At 62.4% G+C, this 16,073-nt stretch overlaps 1 protein-coding gene across 1 annotated transcript; it reads right to left on the bottom strand.

Moving 5' to 3' along the window:
• Positions 1-282: 282 nt before the first annotated feature.
• MXD4 (MAX dimerization protein 4) lies at positions 283-15,222 on the bottom strand. Its single transcript, XM_019658069.1, has 6 exons — positions 14,844-15,222; positions 14,642-14,741; positions 10,966-10,995; positions 5,203-5,317; positions 3,981-4,143; positions 283-3,543 (listed from the first exon to the last, which is right to left on the bottom strand). Exons 1-6 carry the CDS (start codon positions 14,905-14,907, stop codon positions 3,386-3,388), a joined length of 630 nt encoding a protein of 209 aa, XP_019513614.1. The 5' UTR covers positions 14,908-15,222; the 3' UTR covers positions 283-3,385.
• Positions 15,223-16,073: the final 851 nt, after the last annotated feature.

Here is a 16,073-nt window from a genome sequence, read left to right as displayed (position 1 = left end):
AGGCAGTCTGTCAGCAGAAGAGTTCCTGGTTGGCAAACGTGTGTGTGTGGAGGGGTGGGGGCAGTGGGTTCCACCTTCATTTAGCTCTGGGTGTGACTGCCCAGGAGGCAGCGATGACCAACCAGCAGGTGTGGGAGGACCATGGTCCATCAGGTGTCCCAGAGAGCAAAGGCATGGGCAGGGCAGTGAGGCCCGAGAGGTGGCCAGTGGGCTCAGGCTCCCTACAGAGGCTGAGGGGGAGGATTCGAACACAGTGATGGAAAGAACTGGAAGCCAGAGGAGTGAGGTATAAAAATCTGTATTTATATTACAAAGACAGAAGGTACAGCACAGTCCCTCCCGGTGAGCAGGCAGGTGGGTGGCCCGTCTCTCTCCAGGGAGGATCTTGTAATGCGCCCACATGGCCAGCACCAGGCCCCCTGGGCGGCCCCGGACTCTGGCACGGAACCTGCCTTAGTGCCCTAGATGAGGCCCAGGGTCTGAGTCCTGTGTGCCCAGCAGTGGGGAGGGGACCAGGGTAGCTGGCCCAGAAAGAAGCAGGGGGCGAGGAGTGGGGCAGCCTGCTTCACCCAGCAGATGGAGTCGTCTGGGGCAGAAAGGAGGGCGGGGCCCTCAGGGACATAGTGGGTGTAGGGCTCCATCTGCCCAGGAAGCAGGCTTGGGCATCGTGCCTCCAAGACCCGATCTGCAGAGGCAGGCCCAGGGCTCTAAGGAGGAGCCTCCCTGCAGCCTCCCCAGCCAGCTGGGCCGACACCAGGGTGGTGGTGGCCTGGAGTGTGGGGGTCACCTCCCAACGAGGGTGGAGACCCAAACCTGAGCCTGGGGTTCCAGGATCTCAGCCACCGAGTGCTACAGTGACCCACACCGGCACGGGAGGGCACGTGGGGAGAGGGCGCTGTTCTGGTCTCTTGCTTTCTACAGGCCTGACAGCTGAGGTGTGCTCTTAACAATACGTCCGCTGGGTCCCCATGGCCACCAGCAACAGCCAACCTGTGCAAATGACAGGAGCTGGAGAGAGGGGAATGGATGTGTAACTTCTAGCACCACAGCCTGGCCCTGAGGACCACCCCTCACATATCTGCTGGTGTGGGGAGGGCGTCTGGGACCACAGCACCCCTGGATGGCCGGTGAGGCCACCTCCCGGCCCATGCAGGAACCATGGCCTGAAAAGCCACAGTGGAGCTGCCAGTACGGTCAGTTGATGACCAAGTTGGGTCACAGGGTACGATTCTGCTGGCCGGAGGTGGAGCAGAAAGTCCCCCAGGTGTTGGGGGGTAGGGTGGGGAGCTGGTGCTTTGAGATGCCTGGACTTGTGGATCCTGAAGCAGGCTCTTAACTGCGGGCATTCCCGCCCTGCTCAGAGGGCAGAGGGGTACTCGCAAGGAACGCTCAGCCGACACGCTCAGGCAGACAGGGCCCCCCGGAACCCCAGTGCAGCTAGAAGGAGGTGCCAACAGAACAGTTTCCCTTACAACCACTAGCAAGAGGGGTGGACAATCTCACCAGCTCCTCCGAGCACCCTCCCCATAGGCCTACTCTTCACCTGCCATCCTGAGCCCCCACAGGGCAGGTTCTGTGCCAGAGCTATTTCCAGGGGTTAGGCCACCTACCCTGGGGTGTCTATCGGTATGGCTGAAGACAAACATGATCTGGAAATTGGTTACAATGCACTAGGGAGGGAGGCAGGCACTGCGGTGGGTCAGCCCCACAGCCCACCACCCGCGTATTGCTTGCTGCGTGTGGACCCTGGGAACAAGGACTTTGGAACGAAAGGCCAAAAGCGTCCTAATGCCCAGGCCTGACCACCCAGGGTGTGCTGTCTTCATCAGCTGCCAAGGTCTGAAATCTAGAGGAGCAGGGAGAGTTCAAGCTGGGTACACGTGAGAACCGATTTCTCTGGTGAGCAGCCCGCTCCCACCAGGAGGCCAGACTGCATAGCAGGTTCCCACAAGCTGCTGAGGACAGGACCTTGTCTGTGGGCCGGGTCGTGACTCCTCCTGCCAGGTGACAGAAAGCAGCCCCACTGCCCAGTGTAGCCCCTGACCTGGCCCTGTAATCTCTCACTCCCAGGAAGTCATGGCTGCTGGGAGGGACTGTCCCATGGGCAGGTGGAGGGCATCCCGTGAGCCACGAGGGAGATGCTGGTGGTGTGGCTGGGGTGGGGCCAGACATGGGACACAAGGCACACTTGGATGATGGTGACAGGCGAGTCCCTGAGATGCTGGGTCACTCCCACCCCTCAGCAAACAAGGACGCAACATGCTAGGAAAATAGAGTACAAAAATCTCGTCCAGGAAATAGAAGTGGCAGCACAAGCTGACAGCACTCAGCAGGAGGCTGTAGAGCTGTTTTCTCTTTAAAAACATTTCTTTTGCTTTTGGGAAAGCCTCCCTCACAGGAGCCCTGCTCTGGGCTGCTAGGCAGTACAGCCTTTTTTTTTTTTTTTTTTAAAGGGAAATGAGAAAGCCCCCTGAGGACCCAGCTGTTTCGATTCTCCAGCCCCTGCCACACCTCAGCCCCTGCTGGGAGGAGAAGCCAGTTCCCTGTGCAGACTGGGCAGGTGACCAGGGGTGGGAGGGGGAGCCAGGCACAGGCCAGGCGCCAGGGTTTGCCCAGGTGACCAGGGAAGGCCCACCACGCCAGGACATGTGCTCTCTGGTTCCCAAGGACCTCTGGGTCTGGTGACCATGTGTGTCTGCGTGTGTGCATGTGTGTGTGGGCAGGTGTGCCTAGGCGCATGCATGTGTACATCTGAGGGACCTAACAGAGCAGAAGCTGCCTAGCTGGGTGTCGGGTGACCTGGCCTGCCCCAGGAGCCCAGCCCTGGCTCCTGACACCCACGGGGTGCAAAAGCCCCTCCCCGCCCCCCTGCCCCAGGGTGCTCACCCGAGTCCCGCCCTTCATGGATCCCTCTGTCCATGCTTCAGGAGCCTAGGTGGACTGACAGATAGATGGACAGATGGACGGATGGAGAGCCACGCCTGCCTTCCTTCCTCGGTCCATTCCTTTCTCCTAGGATCCAGGCTAGGGTCCAAGCTCCCCGCAGTGGTCATTAAGCCTCTTACACGGTGCCCGCCGAGGTTTGCAGCAATGATATTTAATACTTCTGGAATGATTAGGAATCTGAAAACAGACCGTGGGCGGCTACGCTGGGCTCCAGGATGTGGGAGCTGGACCCGCCCCCTGCAGGGGTCCCTGCCCAGCTGGGAGGGGCGGACGGCACGGTGCACCTTGACCAGCAGGCGGGTGGAGGTGGGCAGCCCAGGAGGTGGCTGGAGCTTCCAGAATGGCACAGCAGTGGGCCCACGGAGAGGCTTGAAAGGACTGGAGGGTTGATGCACTTGGCTGGGTGGGCAGGTGGGCCACGGAGCAGAGGGCACTGGGCCTACGAGAGGCCGGGGCAGCCAGGCCGCCGGCATGGGGGCCCATAGCCACCGTCGCTGCAGCCACCACTCTGCAGGCTGTAGTGGTCATCCACGTCACTGCTGCTGCCAACACTGTCCAGCTCGCCGGGGCCAAACTCCATGCCCTCGACGTCCACTTCTAGGGAGAGCAGAGGGGATGGGGTCAGGCACTGTGAGGGTGCCAGCTGGGCTCTCTCCAAAGTTAGGGTGGGTCTCTGCCTTTCGGGGAGGAAGCAGAGGCTCTGGGGTGAGGGTGCAGAAAAGATGGGGCTCTGGGTCTGCGGCTTGGTTAAGAACACAGCCCCTGAAGCACCATGCAGGGCTGGAGCCCAGCTGGGCCCTCCTGTGGGCAAGTCACCTGCCCTCTGTGCCTTGCCCAACTCGTCCCATTACTTCTGCCACCGCACACAGGGCGCTCGGATGGTACTGGGGACACACTGACATACGGGCATCTGCTGCCCACTCCTGTTGTCCGCACCCCTCCCCGGTCAACCCCACACTCCCAGCTTCCCACCTAAGGGCCGCAGGGAGGAAGCAGGTGCCCAGTGCCCGTAAGGGCTGCCCCCACCTCCCCACCTTGCTCCGAGTCGTCGGTGGAGACGGCGGAGCCGGTGCTGTCCGTGCGCACGCGCTCCAGGCTCTGCACGGACAGCTGCTCCAGGCGCCTCTTCAGGAAGCGATGCTCACGCTGCAGCTGCTCCTTGATGCTCAGTGCCCGGCGGTCCTGCTCCTCCAGTTTCTGGGGAAGAGGGGGCGAGCTGTGAGCCTCGGGGCTTCCCCTACCCCCACACTGGGGCACTGAGGCCTAGGCAGCTTCTCTGTCCCCAACACGGCCTGGGCCCAGGGCCACAGGGTGCCCAGTCCCTGTGGGCCCCAGAGGCTGGATACACCCCCACCAGGCTGTTATACTAGGTGCCACCTCCCAGCCCAGTGCTGTGTCTGCTGACCAGCTCCAGAAGGCCCATTGCCACCAGCCAGCTTGGCCAAGCCAGGTCACGTGTGGGCCTGAAGCCCTGGGACAGCATTGCCCAGCTCTGGGCTGGCAGCTCCTCCCAGAGGACAGCAGTGCCCATGGCAGCTCTTCCCTGCACACACTGTGCCCACTGGCTCGGACCTGCCCACCTGGCCCCCCTCGGCTCTCCACACCTTCCCCTGCACTGAGACACCAGCTGCTCTGGGGGCGCCCTAGGGCATGGGCTGGGCCTCTCTTGAAGCGCCTGCCACCCTGCCTGGGGATGCTCATGCAAGGGGCGCGAGACCTGCCATGGTTGGCCTAAGTCTCACCAGACCTAAAAGCAGCAGGTCTCATACCTTGGGGGCCTGCCCCAGGCAACATCTCACTCAGCCCACAGCCCACTGCCAGCCCCCCGAGACCAACCCTGCCCTCTGCCCCAGAACCTACCCCGACTGCTGGGTGCCTACTTCCCACTGGCCTCCCAGCATAGAAGAAACCCCACTCTCCTGGCCCCACCTCTCCTTCCAGCTGCTGCCCCTTCACAGCCCAGGGCCACGAGGGGTGATCTGTCACCCACCTCCACCTTCCCCAGCCCAGAACTGCCACCTTCCACCCAAACCCCCACCCAACAAAACCCAACATGTGCCCGTAGCCTGAACCCTCAGCAGCTCCTGCTGCTGCACCCCACCCACTGCCTGAAGACCCCCCCAGGCTCCTGATGTGCCCCTGCTGGGCAGCTCCCCACCCGCCCTGGGGCCCTGGTCACCCCTAGGGTCCACGGGGCCGGGCTGGGGTCAGCCACGGCAGCTGGCCGGGCAGGGGCGGCGACGCGGCCCTGCTCACCTTGATGTGTGTCTTGGCGCGCTTCAGGAGGCTCAGTGTGGTGTGGCGGGTGCTGTCGGGGCCCAGGGGCACCAGCTGCTTGAGCTGCTCCAGGTACAGCCTGAGTTTGGCTCGTCTGAAAGAGCCAGAGACAGAACCATCAGGCCAGAGCCCAGCCCTCAGGGGCAGCGGCAGTAGGGTGGGAGGGTGGGGGTGGCCAGCTGGATTCTCACACAGACCTGTTGAGGGTCCCCTTCTGGAGTTCCCTTCCCATCTGGCTGGCAGCAACCCAGCCCTCGGAGCAGCCTGGCAGTGACAGCCCTCCAGATGTCCCAGCAGAAAAAGAGGACCTGTGGCCGGGGCCAGCGTGGCCAGCCAACCCCTCACGGCCCCCCAGAGCCTCAGAGTGCCATGGCCCGGCACTGCCCAAGAGCCCAGCTCACCCCGCTGTCACCACCCTCCGCAATGCAGTCTTGGGGCGGGCAGTACAGCCTGGAGGAAATGGGGGAGGTGTGGGGTTCTGGCCAGGCTGCTGCCAGAGATCTGGGGTCCTCAGACCAATTCACATTCCCCGCCTCACCAAGGGCAGCGTGCTCACTGGTCACTCTTGTCACCACAGAAACATCCAGGTCAGGGAGGGCCAAGGACTGGCCCCTCCCTGAGGCCGCTTTCCCTTTGGAAACGCTTCTTTCCAGATTTTGTCCCCGTGTCCACCCAGATGAATGCAATTTTTCCACAAAACTGGAACCATAGACTCAGAGGTGTCTGTTCACAAAGGGGCCTGAGGCCATCTGCCCTTGTCCAAATGCTGCCTTTCCTCACTCATCTCATCTGGGGTGGGCAGGGGGGTAGAGAGATGGGGGAGGTGGCCAAAGCTCACCCCCAGAGCACACTCTGGCCACCATGACACCACATCACGGGATCCGCCCGCCCCGCATCCACGGGGTGTCAGAGCCCCGTAGTCGGCTGAGACTGTTTCTGCCCAGGCTAAGTTCCTACAAGAAGACAGGGGGTAGGAGTGCCCTGCTGTGGCCCGTGCAGGCACACACTCCCTGCAGGGAGCACCAACACTGGTCGCCCCACCTTTTCACCTCCATTCCCTATGTTCCAAAGCCCCAGCAAACCCACAGTCTCTCTCAGCCTTAGAGACCTTGGAAGGAAAGCGGGTAGGGATGGCCACCTCCTCTGGAAGAGGGCGCCCAGGGCCTGGGAGCAGTCCGTCTGCAGCCTTGCCCTGCACAAGGGCTGACTGTGCTGCCACCCTGTGTGTGGGCTCAGTCTGTCACTCACATCACACCGCACCCTCCTGCTGACCAAGCATCTCCCCACCCAGCACCCCGGGTCCTGGAAGTTCCCTGGGTGAACCAAGTTAGGACATAGGCAGAGGCTGTGCTTGGCCATGAGGAGCTGGGGCCTGAACTGCCTGGGCCCTGGGGACCTGCGTGTAGAGGGCCCTGGGCTCTGCCTCAAGGCTGAAGGGTCTTCAGAGGCGAGCTCTCACCCCTGCACAGACATAGGGCTGGGGAAGGGGGCGCGCTGCAGAATCCAGAAGTCATGCCTCCAGGTCCCAGGCCACTGCTACATGACCCCCTGACCCCCCAGAGTCCGGGAACCTCAGCCTCCTCACCCCGGCACCCCATTGAGGATGGGGCCATGGAGCAGAGCTCTGTGCTCAAGGAGGGGCTTGATAATCAGGGACCCACCCGCTTCCACCACCGGCGCCACCGCCCACCACCCAGTCATAGTGAGGTCCCTTGTCCACTCGTTCTATAGCAAATGACAATTCTTACAATCTACGTTTAACTACACACTCAGTATGTGATCTCTGTGAGAAATCAGCAGAAAAAAAAAAAGAGAAAGTACCCCAAATCCCACCACCCAGAGACAACCAACAATATCATCATTCTAGTAATTCTACATTTTCGAATCATGAATGTTAAGTGAAAAAAACCGGCATACAGAACCACCTATGTGACAAGTGACCCAATATTGTTTAAAAAAATAAAGCAGCAGACGCACACGAGAGACTCAACAGGACACAATGAAGAGCAGGAAGCATGCGTCTCCAGGTAAGGTGCTTGGCAACGTTTATTTCTTTGACTTTGTGTTTTTGTTTTTGTTTTTTGTATTTTCCAGGTTTTTATGCTAAAAAAAACCACATATTACTTTTACAATCAGAAAAAGACACATTTGTACAAGAAAGAAAAAACACAGCTAAAGACAAGTAACAGTGGAAAAATATTTGCAATACACATAAAAGACAAACGGTTAGTGTTCATGACATTTTGAGCTCATACACATCAAAAATAAAAAGAGGAGTTTCTTGATGTGAAAACGGGCAAAGGACACAAACAGGCAAGTTGCAGAACACAGATGGCAAACCTAACCCAGGGCTGACTGCATCTCAGTTTCTAGGAAATGAGAACTCACTGAGGAGACATGAGTTTGGGCGGAAATGAAAAGCAGTGACTGGCTCTCTCTCGGGCAGGCCAGTGCCAGGGCCCCTTCACGCATCGTGGGTGGACGGCAGTTCTGAAGGGCCATCGCAGAGACTCAAACCCTGGACCCGTGTTTCTACTTCTCGATTTTGGTCCCATAAAGCTACCCCCCGATATGCAAAGGTTCACGTCCCCAGCGTTCAATGCAGCACGCTCTGCACTAACCAGAGGGCCAGGCTAAGAACCTGCAGTGCAGGCGCGGGTCCTGTGCCGGCACCAGCACGAGGTGGCAGAGGTGCGCCCAGGGACACAGGTGGACAGAGCTCAGGTGGTGTCAGGGGAAAGGTCAAGTTAGGGAATGGCAGATAACAAGGTCTTATTCTTATCCAAGTTAGCACCTGTGTGGAGGATGCAGGTGCAGCCTCCCGCCTACCTAGGATGGCTGGTGGTGGGGGAGGGGGGCATAAGGGAAGTCCACGAGTGTCCGTGACGTATGTGAATGGTCTGCTTTGGAAATCATAAAGCAGGCACTTCTTGAGAGACAAAAAGAGGCCGCTGGACCCTACCTGTGTCTTGTTTAATACTGGAAACTTGCCCACCCAGCCCCAGAAGAGTTGGCTACGGGGCCCTGGGCAGGTCCCCACCCTTCTGAGCCCCAGTGACCTGTCCTGTGGGGAGTGGGCATCCCCGGGACCTCTCTGGGCTGAAGGGGTACTGAGACCCCGCAGAGCGGGGCTGCACTGGGCTCCCACTAAGCCCTGCTCGGAGGTGGCGGCTGCAGGGCCCCAGGCCCTCCGCCACAGCCCTGTGGTTGTCCCCAGCATTCCTGGGTGCTTTAAAAACCCACCACTTCCTGAAGGATCCCTGTGTGGATTCAGGAGGCAGAGCCTGCCTCTGGGAATCACAGCGTTCATGTTCAGAGCAGCTCCGTCTCTAGTGGCTGGCCACAGCCCCCCCCCCCCCCCCCCCCCCCCCCGCTGCCTGGAGGGCCCAGAGCTCCGGCAGGTCCCCCAGTGCCTGAGGGACAGGGTTCCAGCCATCTAGCAGGGCCACGCTCTAAACACGCCCGGCCTGGCTGACGTGCTGGCGGCAAGGAAACGTTCTGGGGTGGGACAGGGAGCAAGCGTAGCCCCTTTCTCCCCTCCTGCTCACCTGCATTTTCTAGCTGTGAGGTTTATAAAGGCCACATGAGGCCTCATCGGGAGGCCCGAACAACCATCTCCACGCTGGGGAGAGGTGGTGGGGGCCTGACTGAGGCCTTGGGCTGGCCTTTGGGATGGGCCCTGCCACTCCAGGGGGCGCTGAGGGCCCCTTCCCCCACACATGCGGAGCTGGAGGGGGTGGGTTCGTCCTGTCAGGGAACATGTGACCTCCATGACCCCCGGGCCACTGGGGTCAGCAGCCAAGTATTGTTCTTATAAGACCCATTGGAGCTGCTGTCTAGGCGGGGAGGGGGAACAGGGCCAGGCTGGGGTGGCCTGGAGCTGACCAGGCCAGCCCAGAGCAGGTCCCCACAGGCCCCACGTGGGCCTGCCTCCCCGGGGGCTGGCCGGGTGGCCCAGCCAGGTGCTTCCTTCCTTCCTTGGGACAGCACACAGCCCTTCCTGTGGCCAGCAGCCAGGAGCATCTGGCATTAGCACTGGCAGCCAAAGGTACAGCCATGTCCAGGGTCCCAAACTCCAGGCCTGTGGGCTCCTCGGGACTGTCCACACCTGCCTACTCTAACTGACAAGAACAGACAGCCCTGCACTGGGCCGGGGGGCGTGCCCACCCATCCTACCTCTGTGTCTCAAAAGGTCCTCACGAGGTCCAGCCTAAAGGTGGCTGAGGCCAAGGCCAGGGTCAAGGGGCCGTTGCAGGGGTCGAAGTCCAGCCCCTGTCCTTCTCCGAAGGGCTGCCAAGCCCTTGCCATCCAGCCTCCCGTAATGTCAACCCCACTGTCTGTCCGTATTGAGGGGCTGTTCTCCCAGGAAGCCTTCCCCAGAGTACCCAACGTGTCTGCCCAAGCTCCTGGGTCCCGGGCAAGGCTGGTTGTCTCCTCCGGCCTGGCAGCAACCCCCGGGCCTGCCTGGCTGCCTGGGCTCCTGCACCTGCCCCACCTCCATGGCCTCGGGAGCCCCTCAGACACAAGGGGCCAATCCAGGAAGTGCAGCTCCTCTAGAGAACACGGCGTTCTGTCCCAGCCCAGTGCCCGCCCAGCAGAGGCCTGATCCCAGGGGAGCGGAAGTTGGCGCTGCTGTGGGCGTCGACGTGTGTGTGTGGGAGGGGGGCACAGAGGCCTGGCCAAGCTACAGAGCAGGCCGGGAAGGTCCAGCTAGTACACAGACCCCCCCGCCCCCGACACACACTCCGACCCAAGAAAGGGGAAAGATCTGGCCCATTTCACAGATGGGAGTGAAGAGGAGAAAGCTTCTGCCCAGTGCCCCTCAGGGGTCATCCCTGGTCCTGACACCAGGGCTCCTGCCTGTGGGGCCTCCATGCCCACCCATAGCTCCCACTGTCCCTATGAGATCTGTCCTGAGGGCACCTGTCCACAGGGGCTGAGCTTGCCAGTGCCTCGTCCCCACTGTCGAGCAGGTCCCAGGTCACAGAGACCCCGTGGGCACAGTGAGGCCTGCAGCCAGGCTGGGGCCAGCCAGGGGGGGATGCCCAGCAGCAGAAGATGTCGGGCCCAGAATGACTGAAGCAAGAAGACTCCTCGGTGGCCACGCTGCCCTTCCCTCTTCTCACTGAGTACCCCCTTCCCCAGGAGGACCCAGAGTGGACTTGGCCCTGTAGCCGGTGGGTGGGCATGAAGTGGGTGTCCCTGGATCCTGCCCTGGGTCAGAGCTTCCCACCAGGCCTGTATGGCCTGGGACTGGCTGCCCACTGCACTGCCCCTCGGACAAGACTCTAGCAGGAGCTCCTTGGAAGGTGGGTCCCAGAGCGCAAGGGGCCCAAACCAAGAGGACTGAACCCTCCTGGTGGGAGGCCAGCATCCCGAGGGCTAAAGACTTGCTCCCAAAGGGGCTCAGATACCCCAAAGTAGTTGGATCTCCTCCTCCAGGGAGCTGGCTCTATCCCAATTCCACACCCACACCTGGCTCTGGACCCCAGGCCACGCCCTCAGGCCTGGGCCCCGCCTCTGCCTCCCCGTATGCGAGTTCCTGAGAGCAGAGCCTGGCTCCTCCTTCAAGACTGACCCTTTCCAAGACCAGGGCACAGCCTGGCAGCATGGTCAACCTACCCAGGACACATGGGGCCGGGGTGGGGTGGGGGGGTGGCTGCAGTATCCCCTCAGAACAGTGGGGGGACATGTCAGGCAGCTCACATGGGGGACTGGAGGTGGGGGACGGGGGTCACTTACCTGTGCTTTTCTAGTTCATTGTGTGAAGACCTGTTTAGAGAGACAAAAAAACAGAGCTCACTCCACTGCCTGACCACCGGCACGCAAGAACAACGCTCCACTGAGGGCCTGGCACCTGGAGACTGGGGCGGGAGGACCTGGGCTGCAGGATGGCCCTGGACAGGGAGGGCTGGGGAACGCGGGCAGCTGCCGAATAAAGAGGCTGGGGAGACCTTGCACCAAGTGACAAGGACAAGAGACACAGAGGTCCAGCCAGGTCCAACAGTGCCCAGAGCCACCCAGCTCACCTAGTGAGGCATATGGGGGTTCTGGTTGGCAGGAGGGTCCAGGTCCCCTTCCAGAGGGGTGGGCGAGGCCCACAGCCACAGTGGCCAGTCCTAGGGCTGACCTACCCTGTGCTCCCAAGGCTGCCTGTCTTTTGTTCCCCACTCCCCGAGGCCAGTGATGTCCGTGGAGCCACATGGGCTGGCACAGAGGACCAACAGCAGGTGAGCACAGAGACCAGGACTTCAGGGGTGGTCCTGTCCCGACATCGCGCGAGGGCATCATCCGTCGCCCTTCAGGCTCACACACCTGCACAATCACAGCCCATCAAACCAGTGGACACCCAGGGACAGAACAGACCCAGCCTGCGAGGGACCAGCCCACGAGGGAGCCTCTTGGGCCAGTGGGTAGCAGGGAGACGAAACTGGCCCTTCTGCCTCCCGGCCCGAGCTTGGCCTCTCTGGGGGCAGCGGTCCATCTGCGGCTCAAGCCCTGCCCATCTGGCCCATTCAGACAGGGGCAGAGTCCTGAGCCCCTCCTGGGCAGTGTGCCCCCGCCATTGCCCTGCGGGACAGTGAGGCAGTGGGATCAAGCTCCCATTTCGAGGTCACCCCCTCCAGTCCAGGCCAGAGGGGCTCCTAGGCCTCCCGGGCTGCCTCATACAGGAGCAGAGAACCAGGCCACCAAGCCCTGTGTCCCCCAACCCTCACCCCTTCCTGGAGCTTCCGCTGATCTCTGCCTGCCTGCCCTCACTCTCTCCTGCTCCAGGAACTCAGGAGTAGGCATCTCTCATCCCCACCCCTGGGGCCACGGTGCCTTCCCATTCTGCCTGCCTCTGCCACCTGCCATGGTTTGTGGCCCACCACAGCCAACTGGGCTCAAGGCCTCCCTCCTCCCACTGGGGCAGCTGACTCCTGGGCCTCCCGGTGCAGCCTCAGGACGGCATCCAGACCCAGGCACCAGGGGCCTCAAGGGCCTGCTGGTCACGTGGGCTGGGCAAGGAGCCTCAGAACCTCTGCCAGGGCCAGCCGGGGCTAGGGGGGCACAGCCACCAGGCTCCTTGCTGGCCTGAACTGCGGCCTGGTGGTGTGGGTCTGTAGGTCTGCCCACTTGTGAGGGATGCGGGAGTCAACAAGTGTCCTTCCATGTAGAGAAGCCCACCCACCCCCTCACAGGCTGGGCTGGACCCCACCCTGAGGGGAGAAGGATGCTTCTCAGGATCCAAGGAATGGAGAGGGGCCTTGAGCCCCTCCTGGTCCGGACACGCCCATGGGAGCCTTGCAGGCAGTCGTCACATGGGTACCAGGAGTGCCGGTCATGGGCCATGCTTCTCATGGAGGCTGGGGAAAGGTGAAGCGCCCTGGCCAGAGATACGCTAGGCGCATTCCTAGCCATCACCTGGTTTGCCCCTCACTTCAACCCCTTGAGGCAGCTATTCTGCCCACTTTCCTGTAAGACCTGCCCACCCCCCTCACCCCTCCCACCACCCCAGCAGGCTGGCTCCAGGCCCCCCTGCTGAACAACTGCCTCTGAAAGCCCTTGCTGGGGCCCTCAGCAGCCACTGGGGCTGCTGTCTCAGCCCATACATGATGTCCTCCTGCCCCACTACCCTCCCCTCACCCCAGTGTTCCCCTCACCTTGGCAGGACACAGAAACCTTGCAGGTAGGGGACTGTCCCGCCAAGTCAGAGCCCCGGGTCCTCTGGGCCCTGCTCTGCCCTTGCTCCTGGTCTGGACTGGCTGAGGCCCAGCTGGGCCAGCCTCAAGGGGCATCTCTGTGAGCCTGGGGTGGCTCAGGCACTGGGGGTGTCGGGCTCTGCCCACAGGAGCAACAATGAGGTGCACCCCGATCTGGGAGACCCTCTCAGTTCTCCCCAGTGCCCTCAAGGTCTTCTTCCTGGCAGAATGTAGAAGGCCAGGATCCCACTCGGAACAGGAGTCCGAGGTGGGAGGGTAGCCTGGGCAAGTAGTTCAATCTCTCTCTGCCTCAGTTTCCTCAGTCCCAAAATGGAGATAAAAATCACATCTCCTTCATGAGGTTAGGTGACTAATAACATGTGTGTGAAACAGTATGTAGGAAGCACTCACACAGCCTTGGCTGTGAATCTGGTTATCTGCTTTGGGTACGCCATGCCATGGGAGTCCAAGATCACGTCCCGGAGTTTCCTCTGGGTGGCATGGCACTTGAGACACAGAGCCGACAGCAGGGGCCCGGCTAGCTCATAGAAGAGGCCGGAGGCAGCCGTGCCCCCTTCCCCCCGCCCTCAACGCATGTCCTTTCCCAAACTGTCCCCAGCAGGGGACCAGGGGCTGGGACTCAGAGGCATGTCCAAGCCAGGGCAGATGGAGACAACCAATTCCTTGCCAGGCCCAGGGCGCCAGGACGTCACAGGAGATGGGTCCTTGTGCCAGCCTTTCTGTTTCCCAAGAACAGGCAGGCCATAGGAATGAACCACACCCTCTGCCAAGGGGCCCTGAAGCCCCCTGAAGCCTCTCAAAGTGCAGCTCCCAGCCTGGTGACATGGTCCAGGCCAAAGTGGGCCCTGGGCAATGTCAGGTGTCCTCTGGTCCTCCTGGCAGCCAGGAGAGTAGAACCCCACGAAGTCCTAGCTGAGGGTCCCCACTCCCTACCCAGGGTTGCGCACCCCTGCTTCAGGGCTTCTGCAGCCCAGGCAGAGGCCAGAAGAGGAGGGGTGCTGGCACTGAGAGAAATTGCTGCACAGCACCCTGCACCCTCTCTCCGTCCCCTAAAAAAGGGTCCCCTGTCCCAAAGAAGGGAACCCCTACACTTGTCACCAGTTTCACTTGTGTCAGGAGGTGGGCAGAAGTGCGAGTACGTGGAGGAGCAGAGGCCCAGGGCAGGGCCTCTGTGCGCCTTCTTTGTCCAGGCCACAGGGGGTGAGGGGTGGGGGGGCATCAGCTTAGCAGCAGGGCTTGCCCCTAGGACACAGTCGGAGAGATGCGGCCCACCCAACCACCTGCGGCCCACCACCCACCTGCACGAGCTGAGATCGGAGCAAGCAACCCAACGCTGCTCTGCACCAAGCAGTTTCCCGGGACCCAAGGGGCACCAGCCGACACCCACTGACAACTTTTTTCCTGCCCAGAAAAGTCCAGAACAACTTGGGGGCGGGGAGCGGCTGCGGGAGGAGACCCCGGGCGGCGGGGCTGTACGCGTGGCACTGTTTACGCGAGAGGCCGAGGAGGCGCGGCCCGCAGGAAGATGGCGACGGCGCGGGCGGGGCCGGCCGGGCGGGGCTGCGGCCGCGGCCCCGGCGCGCCTCCTCCTCCAGGCTGGCCGCCGGGGCGCACGACGGAGGCCGGCCTGAGGGTCCGGGATCTGGGTCAAGGAAGGGCACTCGGGGGGAAGGAAGGCCAGGGCCGGACGGGGGCAGCCGCGCGGGGGGCGGTACCTGTTGTTCGGGGCCTTGCGCACCAGGCCGGCCGCCTTTGTTTTCTTCCTGGCAAAGTCGCCGTCGAAGGGCAGCACCGAGGCGTAGCCGTGCTCGGCCTCTGCGGACAGACGGTGCGGTCAGCGGGTCCCGTCCCGGTTCCTGCCCCGCCGCTGCCCGCCCGCCGCCCGCGGCCCGGCGCACAAAGGGGCGCGGGCGCTACCTCGGTCCCTGCGCTCCAGGTACTCAGCCGCCTCCAGCAGGATCAGCAAGGAGTTCAGCTCCATCCTCCGGCCCGCCCTCGCGCTCCGGGACGGCGGCGGCCGCTGCCCGGCCCACTTCGGCCGGCTCCGCTCGCCGCCTGCCCCGCGCGCCCGGCGGCCCCACTGCCCCGACTCCCGCAGACTCGCTGTGCGCTCGGCCGCCACCCTCCGCCTCGGGTCCTCAAATTGACACTTAAGGGCGAGCGGCGGCCGGCACAGCCAATGGGGTCCAGCACTTGGGCTCCGGGGGCGGACGTTGGCACCAGTCGGGCCAATGAGAACCAGCCGAACGCCTCGGGCCGGGCCGAGAATGTTGACAGATGCGAGGGTCGGTTCGGATAGGCCCACCGCGGTAGTAACAATTTAGAAGCCCAAGCTTAGCAACAGCACGTGGTGGCCCGGCCCCCGCGCTAGCTGACTGGCGGCCGGCGTGCATGTTAAGTAGGCGCCGCGCGCCGATTGGTCCAGAGCGGTCTATGTAAAATAGGGACCGCGGACCAATGGCTGGCTGCGAGGCGAGCGGCCAATGAGGACGCCGCGGCCGGACGCGTTGCCGAGAGGAAGCAGAGCGCGGTGGGACAGCCCGACGTCCTGCTCTGCGCGAGGGCAGGTTAGGGCGCGGGGAGCGTCTGGAACCCCCCCTCCGCTCCCGGGTCTGCACACAGTGAGCGGGAACCTCCTGCCCCTGAGCCATCTGCAGCACTGGCTCCGCGGGAGCACGGGGCCTGGCGGTGACCTCGGTGGTCTCGCGTGGGGCTGCAAAATGACACCCCTTCCCGCCGGCCACAGAGTGATCCCAGGAGAGGCCGGGGCTTGGAAGAGGGACGTAGACAGCCTGACCCTAAAAGCCAGACCTCCTTGAGGATCTCAACTGGGAAACTGAGGCCCGGGGTGGGGTCTCAGAGCTGTCTCGTGGACCCCAGAGCTGAAGGAGTGGCTCCAGGCTTAGAGAAGCGGGCAAAGATTTGCCGCCACACCCTGGACAGGCTCCCATGAGTGGAAGGCTGCGTGCTCCTGTCTGATCTGAATGGTGAGGACTTTCTGAGGCAGGCGCTGCGCCCCTCTGGCCAAGGGAGCCCACTCTGGAGAAGACAGTCGCCCTCTGTGGTAAGGGAGAGAGCACCTCCCCAAGCTCCCAGCCGGCCCTGGCAACTCCTGACCCTAAGCTGGCCCCAAGGAGCAGGGACTTG

Source organism: Hipposideros armiger, unplaced genomic scaffold (assembly GCF_001890085.2).
Source record: "Hipposideros armiger isolate ML-2016 unplaced genomic scaffold, ASM189008v1 scaffold_282, whole genome shotgun sequence".
Classification (NCBI taxonomy): Eukaryota; Metazoa; Chordata; class Mammalia; order Chiroptera; family Hipposideridae; genus Hipposideros; species Hipposideros armiger.
This window is presented reverse-complemented; position numbering and strand designations above follow the sequence as displayed.